The sequence below is a fragment of the Poromitra crassiceps genome (genome assembly GCF_964638095.1).
Source record: "Poromitra crassiceps genome assembly, chromosome: 1".
Classification (NCBI taxonomy): Eukaryota; Metazoa; Chordata; class Actinopteri; order Beryciformes; family Melamphaidae; genus Poromitra; species Poromitra crassiceps.
This window is the reverse complement of record NC_139623.1, coordinates 16,802,940-16,824,152: the sequence shown is the minus strand read 5'-3', so window position 1 is coordinate 16,824,152 and position 21,213 is coordinate 16,802,940. Positions and strand designations below refer to the sequence as shown.

The following is a 21,213-nucleotide window of genomic DNA, read 5'->3' as shown; positions in this document are numbered from 1 at the left end:
GTTTGTTCCACAGCAGCCTGTAAACTGAGCGGGGCACCATTAGCACGCAGTCCGCTGCACTGCCAGTAAAAGTGTGTGGTGTGTGTGTGTACTGTGTAATATGCGTACAAGCATGGTTGGTGCCAGGACTGTCTCCCTGACACTCTGAGAGTGGGCCTTGGGCTTTGTGAGAACCAATGGCTGTGCTTTATGCCCCAATTGCTCCCATATGTTGTGATGTGAGACTCGGTCGACGTGAATGCAAATGTGTACAACTTCAAACGCTTTGTAAGGTTGATGATGCATTTTGTAAGGGTGTAGGAATGTGCTGCCTCCAGGGGATGTTTGTTTTTAGGAACATTGTTGCCAACATTGTTGCTACTCGCCTACTGATCATCATCCGAGTTGTTGCTTTACTGCATTTAAGCACTGGTTCAGCTACATTTTACACCAAAATTTCAAGCTGGCCATAATGTATCAACAAAAGTCATGTGGAAGCTATCATTTCCTTTATTGCCAGGGGACTAAAACCAACATTGAGTATCAGCATCACCCGTAGTGAATGCTGTGTTTAATGTATAAGTAGTCCAAACAAAGCTTGAGGGTTGGTCTGAAAAGAAAACCAAGACACCCGACGTTTCTGGTCCAGATTTGAGAGCAATTGCTGTGTTCTCACATGGCGAAATTAACCCAACTACAAGAAAAGAAGCTCCAGGGTTAAAAATAGAATGGTCCTCAGATAAACAAGTGTGATTTTCAGTCCGGTGGCAGGGGACAGCACAGATTTATGACAGACATTATAGAATAGAAATAGGAAAAACACACACACACACATATATATATACAGTATATATAAATTTCTTTCCTACCCCCCTTAAAACCAAGAAGACATAGCGACCCCCTGTGAAGCTTTGGTGCGACCCCCAGGTTGTTTTTTTAGTTAAACACACCAAAGTATAAAAGGTTAGTCACTACTTACACACTACAGACACACTTTAACGTTAGATTATATGTGTATGACGTGTTAGTGTTAGTAACATGTGATTTTTATTGGGGAAACACTGGAGCCACCACTGCAAAATGTGACCCCGACCACGGCAGGCAGCAGACCAAGTGTACTGGTTAAGACTTGAGCTAGCCCATGATCTGGGTTGCTCCGGCAACAGAAGAGTGAGGCTAAAAGGATCCTTGGCAGCAGCAGGAAGACTGGAAACACAGCGCTTACTTTCACTATTGTGCCTGGCCACCTCCCACCACCATCTGAATCCCACTATTCATCTGCTCCCAGCACACAATGAGACCTCCACAGCTCCACTGCTTCCTCCCACCCACCACCCCCCTCGTTATCTCCCCCCATCTCTCCCTACTTTGGTTACATACACCTCTTTCTTGTCTTTCATACTCTGACCTCGTTAGCTCTGGATTTATATTCATCTCTTTTTCCAGTGGTGGAAAGTAACTCAGTACATTTACTCAAATACTTTACTTATGTACAATTTTGAGGAACTAATAGGAAGTATTTTGAGGAGTATTTCCATTTTATGCTTTGTAGTTATACCCCACTACATGTTTTTTCCAATATTTTATTTTCAATTTTTTGCAGAACAATAAACAAACAAGACAAACAAGCTCAGACACAGGGGAAAAAAACAAACAAAAAAAACATCTTTGACATTTAGGCCATGTCCACACGGAGACGAGTTAGGTGTATCCGCTAAAGTTTTTTCTCGTATGGACGTTTCGTCCAGATGGAACCAGTGTTCTGGGAGTATACGTTCTGGGAGAATACGCTCATTTTTGAAACCGGGTCCCAGAGTGACCCGATGACGACATAGCCCCCCCCTCTCTCTGCCAGCAACGCTAGCCTCAGGGCTCTACAGCTGCCTCTTCCCATCCACCCCTCCCCTCCCTTCATCGGATATTTCCCAAAAGGCTTAGCGGCGGCTAAGGTTTTACAATAACACAAACAAAATCAGGCTAAACGTGTTAGATAGAAATAATATTTATTTTTAATACAACATGCAATTCTGGAATATTTGAATATTGGACAAAATGAAATGAAATGTAAACCCTGAGTGTAACAGACATACTCGGGATGCTCTATATATAACCCTCGCAAATACAACGTGAATAGTGAAGTGAGAGGTTTGACGACCACACGGTTGCACTCTGATGTCCGCACTCCGCTCGTGTCCACTCCAACAAGACTTTAGCTTACTTGACGCCACTTTTTCATTAAAAACACATTTATGCCATGAGTTTATATAATGTATATTTATGTTGCATCATTTAGCCTGTGCTGTGATGTGCAGGAGCGGCCAATACGCTGGGATGTGTTTGCAACATATGTCTAAAGATCATGGAAGTGGATGATATCAGGAATGTTACCGATAGTTAACGTTCTATATTGTAGGCTACAGGGAGACCATCAGCCCTGCTGAACAGCTCTGCATTTGCCAGTATAGGTTTAATCATTTTATTCATCGACATGGCAAACCTCCCCGCAAAGCCAAGAGTTCAAGCTGCTCGCTACAGTAAGATACACATTATAGACTGTGTATGTATAGACTGTGTATGCTATACAAACATCCCCCATTCTTACAAGGCGACACCCCGACCCCCCTTCGGCAAATCGGACCACGCCTCCATCTTCCTCGTTCCCAGGCACAAACAAAAACTCAAGCGACACCCCCCGGCCCTCCGAACCGCCCACTGCTGGTCTGACCAATCAGACGACATCCTGAGAGACTGCTTTGGCCAAGTAGCATGGGAGGAGTTCAACACAGGAGGCTTGGAAGAATATGCAGAAACGGTGTCATGCTTCATAAAAAAATGCACCGAGGACATAGTCCCAACAAAAATAGTAAAAATAATGCCAAATCAGAAACCCTGGATCAACAGCGATGTTCGGGCTGCCCTTCACGCCAGGACCACCGCCTTCAAGTCCGGAACGCCTGAAGAATACAAGCAGACACGATACGCCCTCCGAGTCTCAATCAAAAAAGCACGGAGAGAATACGGAAAGCAGCTGGAGTCCAAACTGGACACTAACAACTAGGGATGTTCATCAGTTATCGAAAATCGATAATTGATCGTTAAGGAATGGAATCGATCATGTGGAATTTTTATTGATTTTGTTATTATTAAAAAAAAAAAAAAAAAAAAAAAATTGCGGACTAGGTTTGGGTGGAATTCGTTCCTCCTCGCCCCACTCCATTGCACAGCCGACTAACGTGAGGTGGAGCTTCATATAGTCTCTAGTTTTCTGGCTGGGCACGGGCCTTTGTGCCAACAAAACTGTTTTAAACATGGGGAATTCACACCGGCATGCGCCGGGGACAGCAGAGTGTTGGAGAGGAGACACATTGAAATAAAGAGTTCATTGAGGAGAACACGTTGTCTTTCGTATTTTCTGCCATAGGCATTCATTTTGTTAAAAAAAATATATATATATTAAAAAAATATTATTATTAATATGATCGATAATCGATAATTGATCGTAAATTTTCCCCGATTTTCGATTATGGAAATTTTGCAAAATGAACATCCCTACTAACAACCCCAGACATCTGTGGAGTGGACTCCATGCTGCTACAGACTTCAAAGGGGAAAAACAACAAAACCCAAACATATCACCCACCCTGCCGGACGAACTCAACGCGTTCTACGCAAGGTTTGACCCCTCTGCCACCTCTCCCCCCTACCACCCTTCCTCCCCCTCACCTCTCCCCCCTCTCCGCCACCTCTATCCCCCACCACCCCCCCCCTCCTCTCCTCCCCCTCCCCCCTACCTCCCACCCCCCACAGATCCAGACCGCCCTCTCACCATCACTAAGGATGAGGTGCGCCGGTGGTTCTTGCGTATCAACCCGCGCAAGGCGGCCGGCCCGGACGGCATCCCCGGGCGTGTCCTCAAGGCCTGCGCCCACCAGCTGGCAAGCGTATTCACAGACATTTTCAACCAGTCCCTCTCCCTCCGACAAGTTCCCTTCTGCTTCAAATCAGCAACAATCATCCCCATCCCCAAACAGCAGAAAGTGACCAGCCTCAACGACTGGCGCCATATAGCCCTCACACCCATAGCCAGCAAGTGCTTCGAAAAGCTGGTCATATCACAGATCCGCCCCACACTCCCCTCGGACCACGACCCGCTCCAATTTGCATACCGCCCCAACAGGAGCACAGCGGATGCAGTGGCACACGTGCTCCACACCGCCCTCTCGCACCTGGAGGGGAAGGACACCTATGTGAGAATGCTGTTTGTGGACTACAGCTCAGCATTCAACACCATAGTACCCTCCAGGCTGGTAAGCAAGCTCAAGGATCTGGGACTAAACACAGCAATGTGTGACTGGATCCTGGACTTTCTGACAGACTGACGCCAGGTGGTGAGAGTGGGCAACCTCACCTCCTCCCCACTGACCATCAGCATAGGAGCGCCCCAGGGATGCGTCTCCAGCCCCTTCTGGTACGACCTCTACACCCACGACTGCGTGGCAACTCAAACCTCGAACACCATCGTGAAGTTTGCAGACGACACAGCGGTCGTGGGGCTGATCTCCAGGAGCGATGAGACGGCCTACAGAAAGGAGGTGGAGGCCCTGGAACAATGGTGCCAGGACAACCACCTCTCTCTAAACGTCTCCAAGACCAAGGAGATCATTGTAGACTACAGGAGGGGGGGGGGGGCGCACACCCCCCAATCACCATCAATGGCACAGTGGTGGAAAAGGTGGACAGCTTCAAGTAAAAATCCTCAGGGAGACGCGCGCGGCCCAGCACGTAACAGGATGTGAGCTACCAGAACTGCAGGAACTGTACAATCAGCGGTGCCTCAGGAGGTCCCTGAAGATCATCAAGGACACATACCACCCCCACAACAGCCTGTTCTCCCTGTTACCCTCAGGGAGGAGATACAGGGTCCCAAAAGCACGAACAAATCGCCTGAGGGACAGTTTCTTCCCGCAGGCCACGAGACTCCTTAACACACACAAATAAACAATCATGTAGCAGCTGCTACCATTACATATGATAATTATGCCTATGTTATTTGCACCTGTGCAAACAGAATGTTTAATCATGTTTTAAGGTGTCTACGCTAGGAAAGAAAAGGAAAAGTTTACTGTTATTGCTTGTTGTTCTCTTGTTTTACTGCATCTATATGCCCTGTTTTTGCACTGTTATACTGTTATTTGCACTATGTTGTAACGGAGCCTACAGCACAAGAATTTCACACGTGATACTTGTACTACGGAGTGATAATAAAAATCTTGAATCTTGACTGTGCGCCCCTAGTGGTTGAATGGCATTATTGACGAGATTGTCTTATTCTCTGTTTTTGGTGTACTTTGTGGCAGCATTACAGTGCCACTTACCGGCCCGGCATATATACTACAGCGATTTCAGTGGTATTCAGTGGTTTCATGTGGATACACACATTTCTTGAAACGATTCTGTGTTTATGGAAAACTTTTTTTTTTTTTTTTTTTCATATTTTATGGAAAACTTTTCTTAAAGGAACACTCCGCCCATTTTCAACCAGCTTTGTATCATTAGAAGATCATTAGTATCAGAAAACTGTAAACGGTTTTGAAGTCCGTCATTTAATTTGACAGTTATTGAGTGTTAAAGTGTGGACCAGTGACATCACTGGTCCACACTAACTCAAATTAATAACTCATTAACTCAAATCAACTCTCAATAACTGTCAAACTATTCATCATTCATCTAGTTTGACAGTTATTGAGAGTTGATTTGAGTTAATGAGTTATTAATTTCAGTTAGTGTGGACCAGTGATGTCACTGGTCCACACTCTAACACTCAATAACTGTCAAATTAAATGACAGACTTCAAAACAGTTTACAGTTTTCTGATATACTACTGATGTTCTAATGATACAAAGCTGGTTGAAAATGGGCAGAGTGTTCCTTTAAACGGAAAAAAAAAAGATTGGTTCCGTCTCCGTGTGGACATGGCCTTAGTATTGTAACGTGGTGACCGTGCTACCAGCCCCATAAGGTGCTTATGTGCTTGTACAAGATATTATGCATTGGATCCTACGAAAGGGGTCCATGGAAAACCATCCAGGTAAGCTGTCTATCACCCCTAACCTCAGTCACTAGTCAAAGTACTTCGTCAAAGTAAGCCAAAAAGGGGTCCCAGATATTTGAGAACCTTTTATGCGAGTTGGCTCTCAGGAACCTCAGCCTCTCCATCTGTATAACAGAGATCATGTCCATCAGCCACACCTGAAAAGAAGGTGAAGAAGAGGACTTCCATTCCTTTAAAAGTAGTCTTTTAGCAACAGTTGTCCCAAGCGTCAGAGATTGCTGCACAGCTGTAGGGGGGTTCAGAGAGGACTCCGAGCAGCCAAAGATGGCGAGTTCTGCCTCCGGGTGCAGGGTTACTTTGTAGGTCTTAGAGCACCAGTCAAATATTTGGCCCAGAATCCTGTTAGTGAGGGGCAGAACCAAAAGGCGTGAGATACTGTGCCCTCTGACACCTGACACCTGTCACACAGTGGCGAGACAGAAGGGAAGATCTTGTGTAATTTATACTTGGAGTAATGAAGACGGTGAGCAACTTTAAATTGGATCAGCTGATGTCTGCTATTAACTGAGCAGAGCTGTACCACAGACTCCTTTCCCATATAATGTCAGATAAATCAATACCAAGTTCCCCCTGCCACGCTTCTCTAATCCTCTCAGTAGGAGCTGTATTGCGGTTATCAAATAGACACAAATCTAGAGATAAGGTGCTTGGAGTGAGTAGGGCTCAGCAATACATCGAAAGAAACATGCTCATTTGGGAGTGCTTCAAATGCACGAAGCTTGGAACTAATGTCATCTCTGGTTTGCAGGTATCTAAGCCAGTTTGTGCCGGGCAACTCAAACTTCCTCTTCAGTACATCAAAAGATGCAAAATGACCATCTATGTATTATAGGTCTCTGATGGAGACCAGCCCCTTCTCACTCCAGGCATGGTAGTTTTTGTCTGACCATGGAGGCAAAAAAAGAGTGATTGAAACAAATCGGTGTATGGACAGAAACATCTGGTACATTCAAAACATTCCTAACTTGGTTTAGAATTCTGACAGAATTTCTTATAACAAAACTTAAATTTTGCAAAGTCCCAGGCTTCTCTAGCTTAGAAAATAACATGGCACAGAGGAGCTGGCAATAGAGTTGGCCTCCATCTTCAGCCACAGGGGCGCCTCAGGAGTGAAATTGCCAGGAGTCCCTTGCCGCCAAAACATTAGAGCCCTAACATTGGCTATACCGCACTACATGTTAAAGGGTAATATCATACTTTTTACTCCAATATATTTATTTCACAGCTATAGTTATAGTTACGGTATATCACCCCATCAAGAGGCTGAAGCTGTACATGTTCATAGCCATGTAAAGACAGTATATCACCCCATCAAGAGGCTGAAGCTGTACATGTTCATAGCCATGTAAAGACAGTATATCACCCCATCAGGAAGACGCTGAAGCTGTACATGTTCATAGCCATGTAAAGACAGTATATCACCCCATCAAGACACTGAAGCTGTACATGTTCATAGCCATGTAAAGACAGTATATCACCCCATCAGGAAGACGCTGAAGCTGTACATGTTCATAGCCATGTAAAGACAGTATATCACCCCATCAAGAAGACGCTGAAGCTGTACATGTTCATAGCCATGTAAAGACAGTATATCACCCCATCAAGAAGACGCTGAAGCTGTACATGTTCATAGCCATGTAAAGACAGTATATCACCCCATCAAGAAGACGCTGAAGCTGTACATGTTCATAGCCATGTAAAGACAGTATATCACCCCATCAGGAAGACGCTGAAGCTGTACATGTTCATAGCCATGTAAAGACAGTATATCACCCCATCAAGACGCTGAAGCTGTACATGTTCATAGCCATGTAAAGACAGTATATCACCCCATCAAGACACTGAAGCTGTACATGTTCATAGCCATGTAAAGACAGTATATCACCCCATCAAGACGCTGAAGCTGTACATGTTCATAGCCATGTAAAGACAGTATATCACCCCATCAGGAAGACGCTGAAGCTGTACATGTTCATAGCCATGTAAAGACAGTATATCACCCCATCAAGAAGACGCTGAAGCTGTACATGTTCATAGCCACGTAAAGACAGTATATCACCCCATCAAGAGGCTGAAGCTGTACATGTTCATAGCCATGTAAAGACAGTATATCACCCCATCAGGAAGACGCTGAAGCTGTACATGTTCATAGCCATGTAAAGACAGTATATCACCCCATCAAGAGGCTGAAGCTGTACATGTTCATAGCCATGTAAAGACAGTATATCACCCCATCAAGAGGCTGAAGCTGTACATGTTCATAGCCATGTAAAGACAGTATATCACCCCATCAGGAAGACGCTGAAGCTGTACATGTTCATAGCCATGTAAAGACAGTATATCACCCCATCAAGAGGCTGAAGCTGTACATTTTCATAATAATAATAATAATAATAATAATACATATGACTTATATAGTGCTTTTCTAATTACTCAAAGACGCTTTACATAGGCCTACAGTATAACATAAAACGTATTTACGTAAATATGGGGGTTGAAAAATGAAAAAGGATGGTAGAAGTCAGATATTGTAGGCTTTCTTGAAAAGGTGGGATTTGAGTTGGTTTTTGAAAGAAGTGAGTGTGTCAGAGTTTCGGATGTTAAGGGGCAGGGAATTCCAGAGGGTTGCGGCAGCACTGATGATGTCATCAGTGGAATTTATGACATCACTGATGTCATCAGTGACATCATCACTGAACTATAGCCTTGTGTGTGTGTGTGAGAGCGAATTTATGACATCACTGATGATGTCATCAGTGGGATTTATGACATCACTGAAGATGTCATCAGTGGAATTTATGACATCGCTGAAGATGTCATCACTGGGACAGACAGAGAAACAGACAGAGCCCTAGCTCCCATTTATATACTGATGATAGTGTAAAGTGTGTTTATTCTTTTTTCCTATGAAGTAGCATTGTTATGAACAAAGCTTTACTTTCCTGTACTTCTGCCTCGCCCACCATGTTGACGTTCCAAAACAAACCAACAGACAGAAATCTATCCGTCAATAATTCTGTTTTCTGATGGATCAGTGTGGGCTCTACCTTACTGTTGCAGCCATTGATAGGCTCAGCTAGAACAGGGGTTCCCAAACTTTTCTGACCAAGTACCACTACGTACCAAACCAAATTTCGCAGGGCCCACTCCCACTGCGTATACCCCCCCCCCCCCCCCATAAAATAAAATTAGCTGATTTAACCATGCAATAGCAGCAGATGAACTAAATAACAATATAAAATGCTACTAGCTGGTTAAAAATGGACACACACGACACGGACACTCACACACACACACACACATACATACATACAAACACCTGCCAACATTAGGCTGTGAAAAAGAGGACCCATTTGAAAAAAGTTTTTTCACCTCGTCAAAATTTAGCCTAACTTTGGAGTGTTATTTAGCTACCTTCCTGACAAGCTAGCATGACATGGTTGATACAAATTTCTTAAGATTTCTTAAGTCTTCTAGTTGCATATGATACCAGAAACCACTCCTGCTGCAGCCTCTGAAAGTAAATGTTCAAAATTGTGATGTTTCCCAAATATCGCAATATTTTAAATCGGCCCAATCTGGCAACTGCTCAGGGTTAATGTGTATGTAAAAACTGTTGTTTGTAAAAAAAAAAAAAAAAAAAAAAAAAAAAATTGCAATTCTCAGGCGGAGCCCCACGGACCACCATTTGGGAACCGATGAGCTAGAAGATTTGTGAACTGTAGATTGATGATGTGGCACATACTGCAAGATTTGCATTGAACAGAGCAGAGGTTATTTTTTCCTAGGAAGTGGGTGCTGGCGCACTTCTCTGTGGATAATAGGAGTGTGGAAAGTTTCCTTCCAATGGTGCTGCTGAAAGAGCAGCACTGAAGCCATTATTACAGGATTGTTTGTCTTTTATTTTTCTTGTCAGGTCACCCAAGTGGCGAACCATGATGTCAGCAAAACTGTTTAGGCCATGCAAAGTCTGCTTGATCACTCAAGTGGTAAAAACCACAGGGTACGATCTATAATAATTAAATTGATTTGATCAGCACTAGTCATTTAGCGACAGCAGCTAGCAGTTGACTAGCCCAGGACAGCAGGCAACATTAAAGGCTTCATTATTTGGAGCTGGTAAGGAACACGTTCAGGATGATTTCCAAACACACTTTGAGCTGTTTGACTTTTCCTAAAAGAGAGAGGAGATGTTCTCTATGGCCAAACATACAGTTAGGTTAGGAAGGATGAATGCAAGCCATTCTTCTCACTATCTCTAACATAAAAAAGTGGAAGTTAATAGGGCTCCCAAAAAAGGCCACAGGCAAAAACATGGATCTATATCATAGCAGTGATACATGAGTGAGCACATTAACCTATGTGTATGACCTATGTTATTCACTCTCATTGTACTGTGGGGTGAAAAAACTGCAAAGGCGTTCTCAAATATGGGTCTCTTTTTAAGGGTCCTACCCATCTAAGAATTTACATTGACAACAGTGCAGACCTGGACAAAGATATATTTGCATACACTAGTCCTTCAACACTTGAGAATTCACTGGGGCTTGGCTTGAGCTTTAAAGGGACAGTTCACCCCAAAATAAAAAATATTATCCCACTCTTAGCTGTTGAGCTATTTATCCATCTAGATCAGGGATAGGCAACTTTGATGATAGAGAGGGCCACAAAAAATGTCCTCGCTACCAGAGGGCCAGATTTTGCTGAGGGCTGGGGGCCGAACGGCGCCAGCCCGAAAAATTTGGGACATTTGAAGCCAGGTTTAGAGGAATAACTCATTTTAAATGAACAATTGTGATGTCATTATTCAGTCTTAACCACCAATATTTGATCCTTTTCTCACTCACTCCTATGTCACCACCTGCTCTCCCTGCAGGGCTTGAAATTAACTTTTTTGCCCACCTGCCAATATGGCTGCTAGATATTAAAGTTACCAGCCAATTAGAATTTCCACCAGCCAAAATGTTTTTCTTGAAATAAACCAGAATATGAGTGGGTTAATTTAAATATAAGTATCAGTAAGTGGCCCGGGATTCTCAAAGCCTGTGTTGAGGGTCACACGAACAAAAATGCACTCTTGAAGCTAAATAAATGCAAAACAGGGTTAATTATTTAAATGTTTACTTCAATGTAGAACAGTCATTTCTTACACATGAGATTACTTTTAGCCTTTTAGTTTTAGTCATAAAGATTATTGAAAGATATTCCAAATTCCAGACTGAAATGTTATAACAGAAGTGGAGTATTGGCCAGAATGACATGAACATTTGGGCACTACTATCTTGCATGTTGAGTTCAGGTGCACTGTAAAAAAAATAATAATAATGCAATTCCAGTGCTCATGCGGCCCGCGGGCCGCCAGTTGCCCACCCCTGATCTAGATCATTGGTTCCCAAAATGTGGTCCGCGGGGCTCTGACTGGTGGTCCGCCATAGAATTGCAAAAAAAAAGAAAATCTATACTATAATGACGATAGCGTCTGTCTCTCTGTCTCTCTAGCCGCTTTCACACACAGATCATGCAAAATTGCAGTTCAGAAGGCCCGCAAAGCTGGCAGCCTCGCCACAGAAATTGCTTTCACACACAGCCAAGCAGCACCGCCACATTCCCGTCCTGGGGTGTGCTTTCAGGTGACAGCCACCCCTCTCGGATTGAAAGCGAGCGGAGGCATTTCCACCTAGCTCCTCCTAGCCCAAATTAATATTTTCATAGGTTAGTGTAGCCTAGGCTACTGTATGATGAACAAATTCATTCAACAACCAAACATCACCAGCCAACGACGTGCAGCTGCGGTCATTAAGGATCAAAGTGATAAAACACAAAATTGTCCACATGCAGCATGGTAACAAAGCTTTCAATATTTATCTGATCGACTTTATGGAGGATCACAGATGCACCATCATGTAGCCTATTAGCTACAAGGCTAATTCTTATCTTTTGGTTCCAGTTTTTTGTAAAGCAAATTATTCCCATGAAGTAGCCTAATTAGCGTCCGTTCTTGAAAGACGACGCCCACATATCAAACAGCTGCAGTCTGCATAACGTTACTTGTCGTCGGGAGAACAGTATAGGCTATAAATGCACATGACTACGTTAGTAGTTTTTGTAAGGGAATGCACAACTGGCTAGCTAGACAGATTGCAGTTCTGGAGCTGGTTTCCAGAGGGAATATCCTCAGACCAACTCGCCACAGACAGCTATAGACGGTTTTCACCAGAGCGCAACCCCACAGCACTTCCTTTTTCTCAGCATTCGGCAAACTGCAGAAATATTCACTCGACATCGTTACTTTTGTTTTCGCTGCTCAGCTGTATAGACGGTTTTCACGGAATGGTCAGTCCTGCACTTGAATGTTTTTTTTTCGTTTATGTCCATAGCAAACACTGCAACAGGAAGTGAGCGGGGGTTCAATTTAGAATGTTTTTGTTGTCAAGTTAAAACCGTCTATAGTCCTCTGAAGCTTATTATTATATCCGTTAATTTTACCTACTAATGTCAACATCATTTGAGCATAAAGCCTAACCTACTTACTAGGCACGGAGCATTCCTCCTGGCCGAATTTTTTTACTTTTACTTATGCTTTTCTTGCTGCATGAGGTGCTTCCCCCTGTATTTTTTTTTATTAATGAGCTGACCATTCGCACCGTTGCCACTCCGACGCTTTCAGGTGGAGGCGGGTTGCAGGGTAACCCGGCGCTGTGACTAGGTCCACTGGCGGAACGAAAGGCGTACAACAACTACCCATCAACCCGCTTTCAGAACTTTCACATCGGAGGCGCGGATCCCATTTTCCGTGCATTTTCCGGCTTTCAAGGCCGGTGTGAAAGCGGCTTCTGTCTCTCTGTCTGTCTGTCTGTCTGTTTTTCGCGTATCTCGAGAACCGTTGGTCGGATGGACTTGAAACTCGGGGGGTGCGCTGATGGCGACCTGACGGAGTGCAGTGCCCTGTTTCCGTGCGATTCGGACACGAAACACGTTCGATAGTTTAATATTTGTCTTCAGTTCTGCGCTCCTTCAAGCTCCAACTGATCTGGCAGTAGGGTTGTTGAAAGGAGGTGAGAACAGTCAATGCAGGGTCGTTAACTAAGTCAACATCGAGTCCTTGAGATTGAATGGGGGGGGGGGTGTTAAGTAAACATGAGAGAGAGGGCAGTATGAAAGGAGGAGAGAACATGTATTTGTAAGCTGAATAAGCAGCATTAATATTCAAGTCGGTCATGAATAAAATCAAGGGGAAATAATCAGTAGAGCTCAGTGATCTTAGTTAAGTGAGATTTCTAAGAGATTTTTATGTGGCTATAATGGTAGGCTATAATGAGTCATGCATTCAGAAATAATATCCTCTTTGGCATAGCGCCACCTACTGGCAACACAAAAAGCAGTTTATCTCGATAGCCATTCATCTGATCGACTTCAAACTTGGTAAATGTGCTGCTGGGAACCTGAAATAGAGCAGTGCTGAATTTTGTGCAATTCGGCACAGCGCCACCTACTGGCTACACAAAAACTGGTTTATCTTGAGAACCGTTCATCCGATTGACATCAAACTTGGGGAGTGTGCTCCTGGGAACTCGAAGTAGTGCTGTGCTGAATTTCTTGCAATTTGACATAGTGCCACCTGCTGGCAACACAAAAAGCAGTTTATCTCGAGAAACATTTGTCCGATTGTGACTTCAAACTTGGGGAGTGCGCTGCTCAGACCCCGATGGAGTGCGGTGCCGCATTTCATGCAATTTGGACTTATTCCAGGACTGTCTGCATGTCTGTCCTTCGCGTATCTCGAGAACCGTTTGTCGGATCGACTTCAAACTTGACCTGACAGAGTGCAGTGTGTGTGCGGGGGGGAAGCGCCCACAGGGTGGTGCATGGGGGAATGGGCACTGCACTAGTAATTTAAATACAGACAACAGTTTTTACATAATATACATTAACCCTGAGGAGTAGCCGGATTGGGCCGATTTTCGGAAATATTGCGATATTTGGGAAATATCACAATTTTGAACATTTACTTTCAGAGGCTGCAGCAGGCTCAGTCTTAAAGCCAGAGTGAGGTTTCTGGCATCATATGAAACTAGAAGACCTAAGGAATCGATTTGTACCAACCATGTCATGCTAGTCCAGTGGTTCCCAAACTTAGGGTCGCCTGGAATTCAAATAGGGTCGCCTGACATTTCTTACAAAAAATTAAAAATTAAAAATTAAATACACCACACACAATTTAATATTACCGAAGATGATTAGGGTAATTTGCATTTTTTGTTTTAGTTTTGAGTTTAAAGTGATAATCTCTAAGATTTCAGTTTTGTTCTCTTGGGTGACACCTATGGTGGTGGGTGGTGATTGCAGATGAGATCCAAACTGTAATGTCACATAATGTCACTATATACAGTACTGTAGTGCAAAGGCTTCATCCAAATGGACATAGCCTCAATCAACATTGTGAGTGACTCTTTTTTTTAGATGAAAATCTTTTAGATTATAAATTTAAATCAGGATTCTGAGAATAAAGTCAGAATTCTGAGATTAAAGTCAGAATTTGAAATTACTGTCAGAATTTTGAGAAAAAAGTCAGAATTCTCAGATTCTGCGGGGGGAAAGAAGCATACTGTATGTGACATCACTGACGATGTCACTGATGATATTATCGATGGTCTACCGGAATTTGAAATGTCTAGGGGCCCTAGATTTTTGTGACGTCAAAATAGGGTCACAAGCCAAAAAAGTTTGGGAACCCCCGCTGTAAGTGTTCACACTTTGAATAAATTGTATTATATTGCTGAGGTCAGTGCCGTGGTTCTCAAAGTGGGGTCCAGGGACCCCCAGGGGTCCTTAATGGGGTTCCAGTGGGTCCCCAGCAAAAAGGGGAATAATTATTTTTCACTATGACTCTATCCATACGTAACACAATGAAAGAACATATGGCTATTTTGGTCATGGGTTTCTTACACTTTCTGTAATAAAACATCTAAAAGCTAAAACCCTGGGACAAAATCTTATCAAAGGGGGTCCATGGTCTAATTTATGTCAGTTTAGTGGTCGTTGACATGAAAAGGCTTGAACCACTGGCTTAGATAGTCAAAAATAGGAAAGCCATTATAATGTAACTTTGTAACGTTCAGCAAATGAAGCACTTCCTGTTTGGAACGGCTTGTCTAGTATGAGTACTACTCTGTTTTTCCTTTCCAACACCTACCCCCCCCCCCCCCCACCCCTGTTGGAATTCCACAGTAAACATGAACCATGACAGTTCTAGCTGCCTCTGATAAAAGACCTCCCATATATTGACTAATGCTGATGACAAAAGCATGCTATCACCCAGAGAAGGCTGGCTATGCCTCTGTCCACTTCAGTTCAGCTGGGAGTGGAGCTGTCATTTAGCAGGAACAGCAGTAATTTGCCAGTCTGAAGTCCAGGAAATGGGACTGTCATGTGATCCCAAACTGGGAAAGATAAACAGTGTGGCTACACTTAAAGGCGAGAGCAGCTGTGATTACGTTTAGACAGGGTTTGTTTGTGGTACTTTTAGTGTCCATTTTTCAGAAATGCAGATGCTTTTGATTTGCGTCAGACTTTGAGTAATTGCATAATCACAGCTGTATAGAATCTTCCTGAAATAAGCATTTTATGTGTCCTTTGACTAAATTACTAAAACTGAAAGTAACGCGAACATTTTCTTAGTTCAGCCACTATAGCTTATGGTTACTTTTCCATCTGTGCATTTTGGTTTACTATTAGATGTTTTTTCCAGCCCTACCCCCTAGCTTGAGCTTTGTTTTACCTACCTGTAATTGTTGTATTCCCAGCAATCCTTTGCACTACTGCATTATTGTTATTTGAGAAAAATGGTCACAGACTGGGGCGTACTAAGGCAGTAAAATGTGTTTCCTTAAAAAGACCACGTGAAGAAAGTCATCCTCAAATATTTAGAAGTCACTTTTTAAAAGTAGTACTTATATATATAAAAGAGAGAGAAAATTAAAAATGTTATGTTTTGGCTTGATGTCTGATGAAAGCTTCCTTGGATGAAATGCCATGTTTTTAAAGGTCCGATCCGTAAGTTTGGGGGGGGGAATAAATGTTCACAAAGTGTTTTTTATTACCAATGAGTGAATACTCCGTTACCTAACTTAACAAATGAGCCCAGCCGCATCTCTCTGCATTCACCCATTCCAAAGCTATGCCTGTGTGATTCTGCTCCTCTCGGGTCACAATTTCACGGAAAATCTGGCAGATGTGACGTTCTGCACGTTCATGAGCCTGCCTCTTGTACTGGCTCCGGCCGGAAATACACCAACGAAGAAGAAGGTTAACAGGCTAACATTACGTTCGCTAGCTAATGCAGTCAATGAATTTCAGCAAATAACCAACAACACAGAGTCCAGTAAAAGAAAAAGAAAAAAGATGTATCTAGTGAAGCTCGTCTGGCCAAACAGCAGCAATGTGACCAATGTCGGGAGGAAACTAGAGTCGGGGCTGTGTTTTCGGACCTTGTTGTATTAGCTTGTTGTATTAGCTGCTCTGATAATGTGGTTTTGGCCGGGTATAGATAACGTTAGCTGGTTGCTAACGCGGAGCTAATGGATTTACCACCCAGTGAGAAGCTCCGCCAATAACATTACCGTCTTGTGTGGATAATGCAACAGTCGCAAATATGCCTAACGTTGCTACCGTTATGCTTATGGTCATGGAACATTGTTTGACTGACTGCAGTTAGCTGCTGTGAGGCTGCCTATTATAACATTAGCTTGATGCTAAACACGGCTAACTAATATAGATAATAGTGATGCCCGGGCTACCCAAAACCCGCAGGGTCCCACAGGCTGACCCGCCCTGCGGGCGGGCTGGGTTGGCAAATTTGGAAAATATTCTGGGTGCGGGTGGGGCAGGCTCAGAATGTGACAAAGCAACATTACTAAGTAACTTAGAGTTAGAGAAGTGAAACACGCAGAGTCGCAGACTAAGGGGTCCTTACACATCAAGAGCGATGCAATCACAGCCGCAGATGTGTACACGTCGGAAGCGAATTTGTGAAAATCGACCGTGGTTCGAAAAAATAAATGCTGCAATAACGCTCAGCGAAACTTCGCCGTTGGTATGCACGGTTGCATTGACTGATATAGGTTCGGAAAATATTATTGACGTGCGAATTAATCGCACGAAAAAAACGCTCCCAATGTGTAAGGACCTTAACCCTTTATAAAACGTGAACTCTCTCTCACAAACGCAGATGCACATGTACACACAGTCAGACAGACAAGGCGAGTCTTCGAGTCTGAAGCCGTCTGCACCTGCTGCACTCTACTATAGCCTACATGGTGGAGTGAAGGAACGCTTCAAATGAGGTAGCCTATGTGCCTAGGATTATTCGTTGTAATTATTATTTGAAGTGTCCATAAACGAATCCCACCGCAAATTTTCTGTTAATGGCCTGTGATCTATTTGTCAACTTTATTGCAACATGACCAACTGAGAGCGCATGAGGTAATTAAAAGAAATTGGAAAGAACAAGAACACTGTTTCTGTAGCCTAGGCCTACCTGCTACCTCCTTTTAAAGACCTTGGATTAATTGAAGAAAGACAGATAATAGCTATTTAGAGTTTGTAACGCTGACGAAGCAGAAAGAACTCCAAATGACATGAAAGAAGCAGCCGCGCAACGCATGCAGCAATAACACTGCCGCACACATGATGCGCGTGTCTGTGTATGTGTGTCTGTGTGAGAGAGAGACAGAGAGAGAGAGGGGGACAGAGTTTGGATACCTTGGAGAGCTCTGCATATACATACATATACATACATATAGACATATTTCATTAAATTGGCCGTTTGCGGGCTGCTGGGTTGGGTTGGGTTGGGAATTTTCAGATATTTTAACGGGTCGGGCGGTGCGGACTGGCTCTGACGACGTGTTGGGTTGGTGTGGGCCTTAAAAAACCGTGACCCGCGCATCACTAATAGGTTATAGATTACCACCCAGCTCCACTAATAACATTACTGTCCTGTGGATAATGTAACAGTCATAACTATGCCTACCGTTACTACTGTTATGCTTATAGAACATTGTTTGACTGTTCAGTTTGGTCGTGTCCAGCTCACATCAACCCCAGGCATTAGACTGTACCATATAATATAGGGGGAGCAGGCTATTTCCTGGCTCATGCTAACGTGAGTATCCACTTCCCCGCAGCCAACACAAGCCAAAACACAGCCAAACATGCCACAATAATGTCCGCTAATTCATGCAGAATCCTTCCTGGGCATCTCGAGGCTGATCTGGGCAATAAATTGTCCAGGTTGCCATTTTCAAGTGACTTTTATCAGCTAAGGTTACAAAGCATAAAGCAACCAACACCCCTGCTGTTGCCAGGCAGCTGCTTGGGCGTGTGCGAGTATGGTGCACGCGCACCAGCTCGTGCACATGCTGCCTGCAGTTACTCCAACGGCCACTGATGTCAGTAATAGTTAGAACTTATGGATTGGACCTTTAAAGGTCCCATTCCGTGCAAAAGCTGTTTTTACTTGTAAATGCATATATACTGCTGTCAGCCCTCCCTGTAATGAGTGGTCACACGCTCAGAACTGCCACAGTTGGATTTGTCCCTATCCAGCGTCCCCCTGCAGTCTCCTCCAAGCCACACCCCCAAACGCGTCGTTTGCCCAGAGAGGAATCTGGAGAGAATATCGACGTCACTAGCCTCCTCCTGCATACTGCGCGGGTCCCTCTCACACAAGCTACCTGCACGATTTAGTCTATAGCCACAAAATTAACACTTCTAGCTGGAGCGACGCCAACTGTACGTGATCCAGCAACTGCAGATGTGCATTCGGTAAGTCTAGGCATTTTGAGATGTCCTCTTTAGCGTAGTACCGTTAAGTTAACGATAACTCGCAACCTAGCGTGCTGGTCCACAGACGCTAATCTGATTGGCCGCTGGGAGCCTGGGGCGGGCTCTCCCTCAGCGGCCAATGGGAACTGTTAGTTCTGAATATATTATAGAAACAGGCCATTCTTGGGAAGCGACCAGATGAGGAAGTGAGAACTCCGTCACAACAAACGGGCTTGCTATATTTTCGACAGATTAATCCAGAATCATGGTTTATGGACCAGAGACACACGTTTTTAAGAGGTTACAGCTGCACGAATTGGGACCTTTAATATTCTCTAGAGATAAATAAGCATAGTTTTAATTAAGAGAATGCGGCACCCCTCCATTTTGTACTTAGCAAGCAAACAAATGAGCAAAAAACACTCCTGTCTGAAAACCGTGTGCATGTATTCTAATATATCTGTGTTCTAGTCAGTTATAAATGCAAATAAACAGTCACTTCCGGTGATGACAGGAAATGACTGACACATAGATCCCTTTTCTTTCCCACAGGGTCGGGAGATGGGGGAGTAACTTACTGTCTTTGGGGACAACAGGGCTGGAAGTTCCCCCCACCGAGGTCCTTCCCACTGGGCTGGAATGCTTGGGCCCCCGGCCAGGGATTTTCAGTCCACTGGACTTGAGCATATTCATTCTACAGTAGCAGGGAGATGGCCAGGAGCTGAGAGCTTCTCCCCGGGTGTTGAAGGCTTGTGGATCAGGCACTAGATGTGGGAACGTCAGCTCTCTCTCTCCATGTTCAGCTGTTGGGATGAGTGCGGAGGGATGCAGGAACAGTTAAGCTATAGCATGACATATATAATGAGAGGTGATTTATGTTATGCCTGCGAGAAACAGCTGGATCTAGGACAGTTAGGCAAAGTTGCTGCATCGAATGTCATATGCACCCAAAACTTCCAAACTTCTTAAAAACAGACAAAATGTCTAGGGATAAGTGGAGCAACGTATGACGAAAGGCAAGATATTATTACTTGGTCAATGACAGGGTGAGAATTACATGGAGGCCATGGTCTCCGTTCCCTCTGGCCGTGATTCCCTGAGATCCCCAAGGCCACTTTGGCAGTGCCCTGCCCTGCTACCAGCCTGCTACTGTCAGTTGCTTTAAAAGTGTCAGTGCTCTCAGTTTAATGTAGCCTGCCCTGTGCAAAGGATGTGTAATTGGCTCATTTCAGAAAAACCACTCTTCACGATGTCAATAGAGCAATTGCCATTGTGCCCTGGCATGTTGCCTTGTGCCCTTTTTTTTTTTTTTTGCAATGACGAAGGCCAGATGGTCTTGCCCCTAAAATGTCAAAATTCCCAGCCTGGTCAATGAGGGAAAATGATCTGGATTCCGACACAATTCAATTTCAAAATCCCACATGGGATGCTATCTGGTTGCATTCTCTCCTAATACTGTGTCCAGGCCTTAATGTTGTGATTTGATTTCAAGATTTTTGTGTTTGTTTATAATTTACACAGATTGCCTAAAGTAACTAGATGATGATTATTTTTCACTGTGGCAATTATCAGAATACATCATTGGAAAGCCACAGAAAATGTGTAGCCGCACGTCTACTGTATATTGGGAAAGTGCAACAATAGTTTCCCATGCTTTAACCCATATATTCTTTCCTAGACTCTACCTCACCACCTACTACCTCCTCCACCTACTACCTCACCAAACTATCATATAAGATCAAATCAGACTCACCACCCAATTGACACCCATTATCTAGGACAGTGGTGCTCAACCCGGGGGTCGCGAGATTATTTTGGGGGGTCACGGGTTGATTGTCCCAAAAAAATTACAATTATTTTTCTCTCATGATGATTAAATCTCCCATACCAATTATTTAATGTTCCGGTATTCTATATAAAGCTAAGTCAACTATAAAGTATTAAAAAGATTTCAGTGAGTGTATGAAATCAGTGTGTGAATGCATGCGCACCGGGAAGTTGGTTTGGTTGGGCAGTGGCGGGGGGTGAACTCAAGCCTATCCACCTTATTTTTTAATGTCCCGCTGTAAAATGATTATGGGTGCAAGGTCCGGTCTAAAACGTGACTGATTGTTGCAGCTGGTTAACGTAGCCTACTTGGCCGAGGGTCTGCCTGCGGCGCTCGTACTCAGTGCATTTCCTCATCAAACTCTGTGAGAAAAAAAAGTTGCTTCTCAGAAAGAAATAACACTTGTTTGATGAGTTATTTGAGGGAATGTAATAATGTTATCTATCACATCCGCTAACCTGTTGCTCTT

The 21,213-nt window shown here is 43.8% G+C and overlaps 1 protein-coding gene across 1 annotated transcript in view; it reads right to left on the bottom strand.

Annotated features, from left to right (window-relative positions):
• clip2 (CAP-GLY domain containing linker protein 2) overlaps window positions 1–19,609 on the bottom strand; it is a gene marked incomplete at its 5' end in the record, with an annotated part of 71,948 nt that extends 52,339 nt beyond the window's left edge. Inside the window, one exon of the mRNA XM_083641112.1 lies at window positions 19,495–19,609. Within this exon, the coding sequence (XP_083497238.1) occupies window positions 19,495–19,609 (115 nt within the window). The remainder of the gene's footprint in view (window positions 1–19,494) is intronic.
• Between the last annotated feature and the right edge of the window lie 1,604 nt (window positions 19,610–21,213).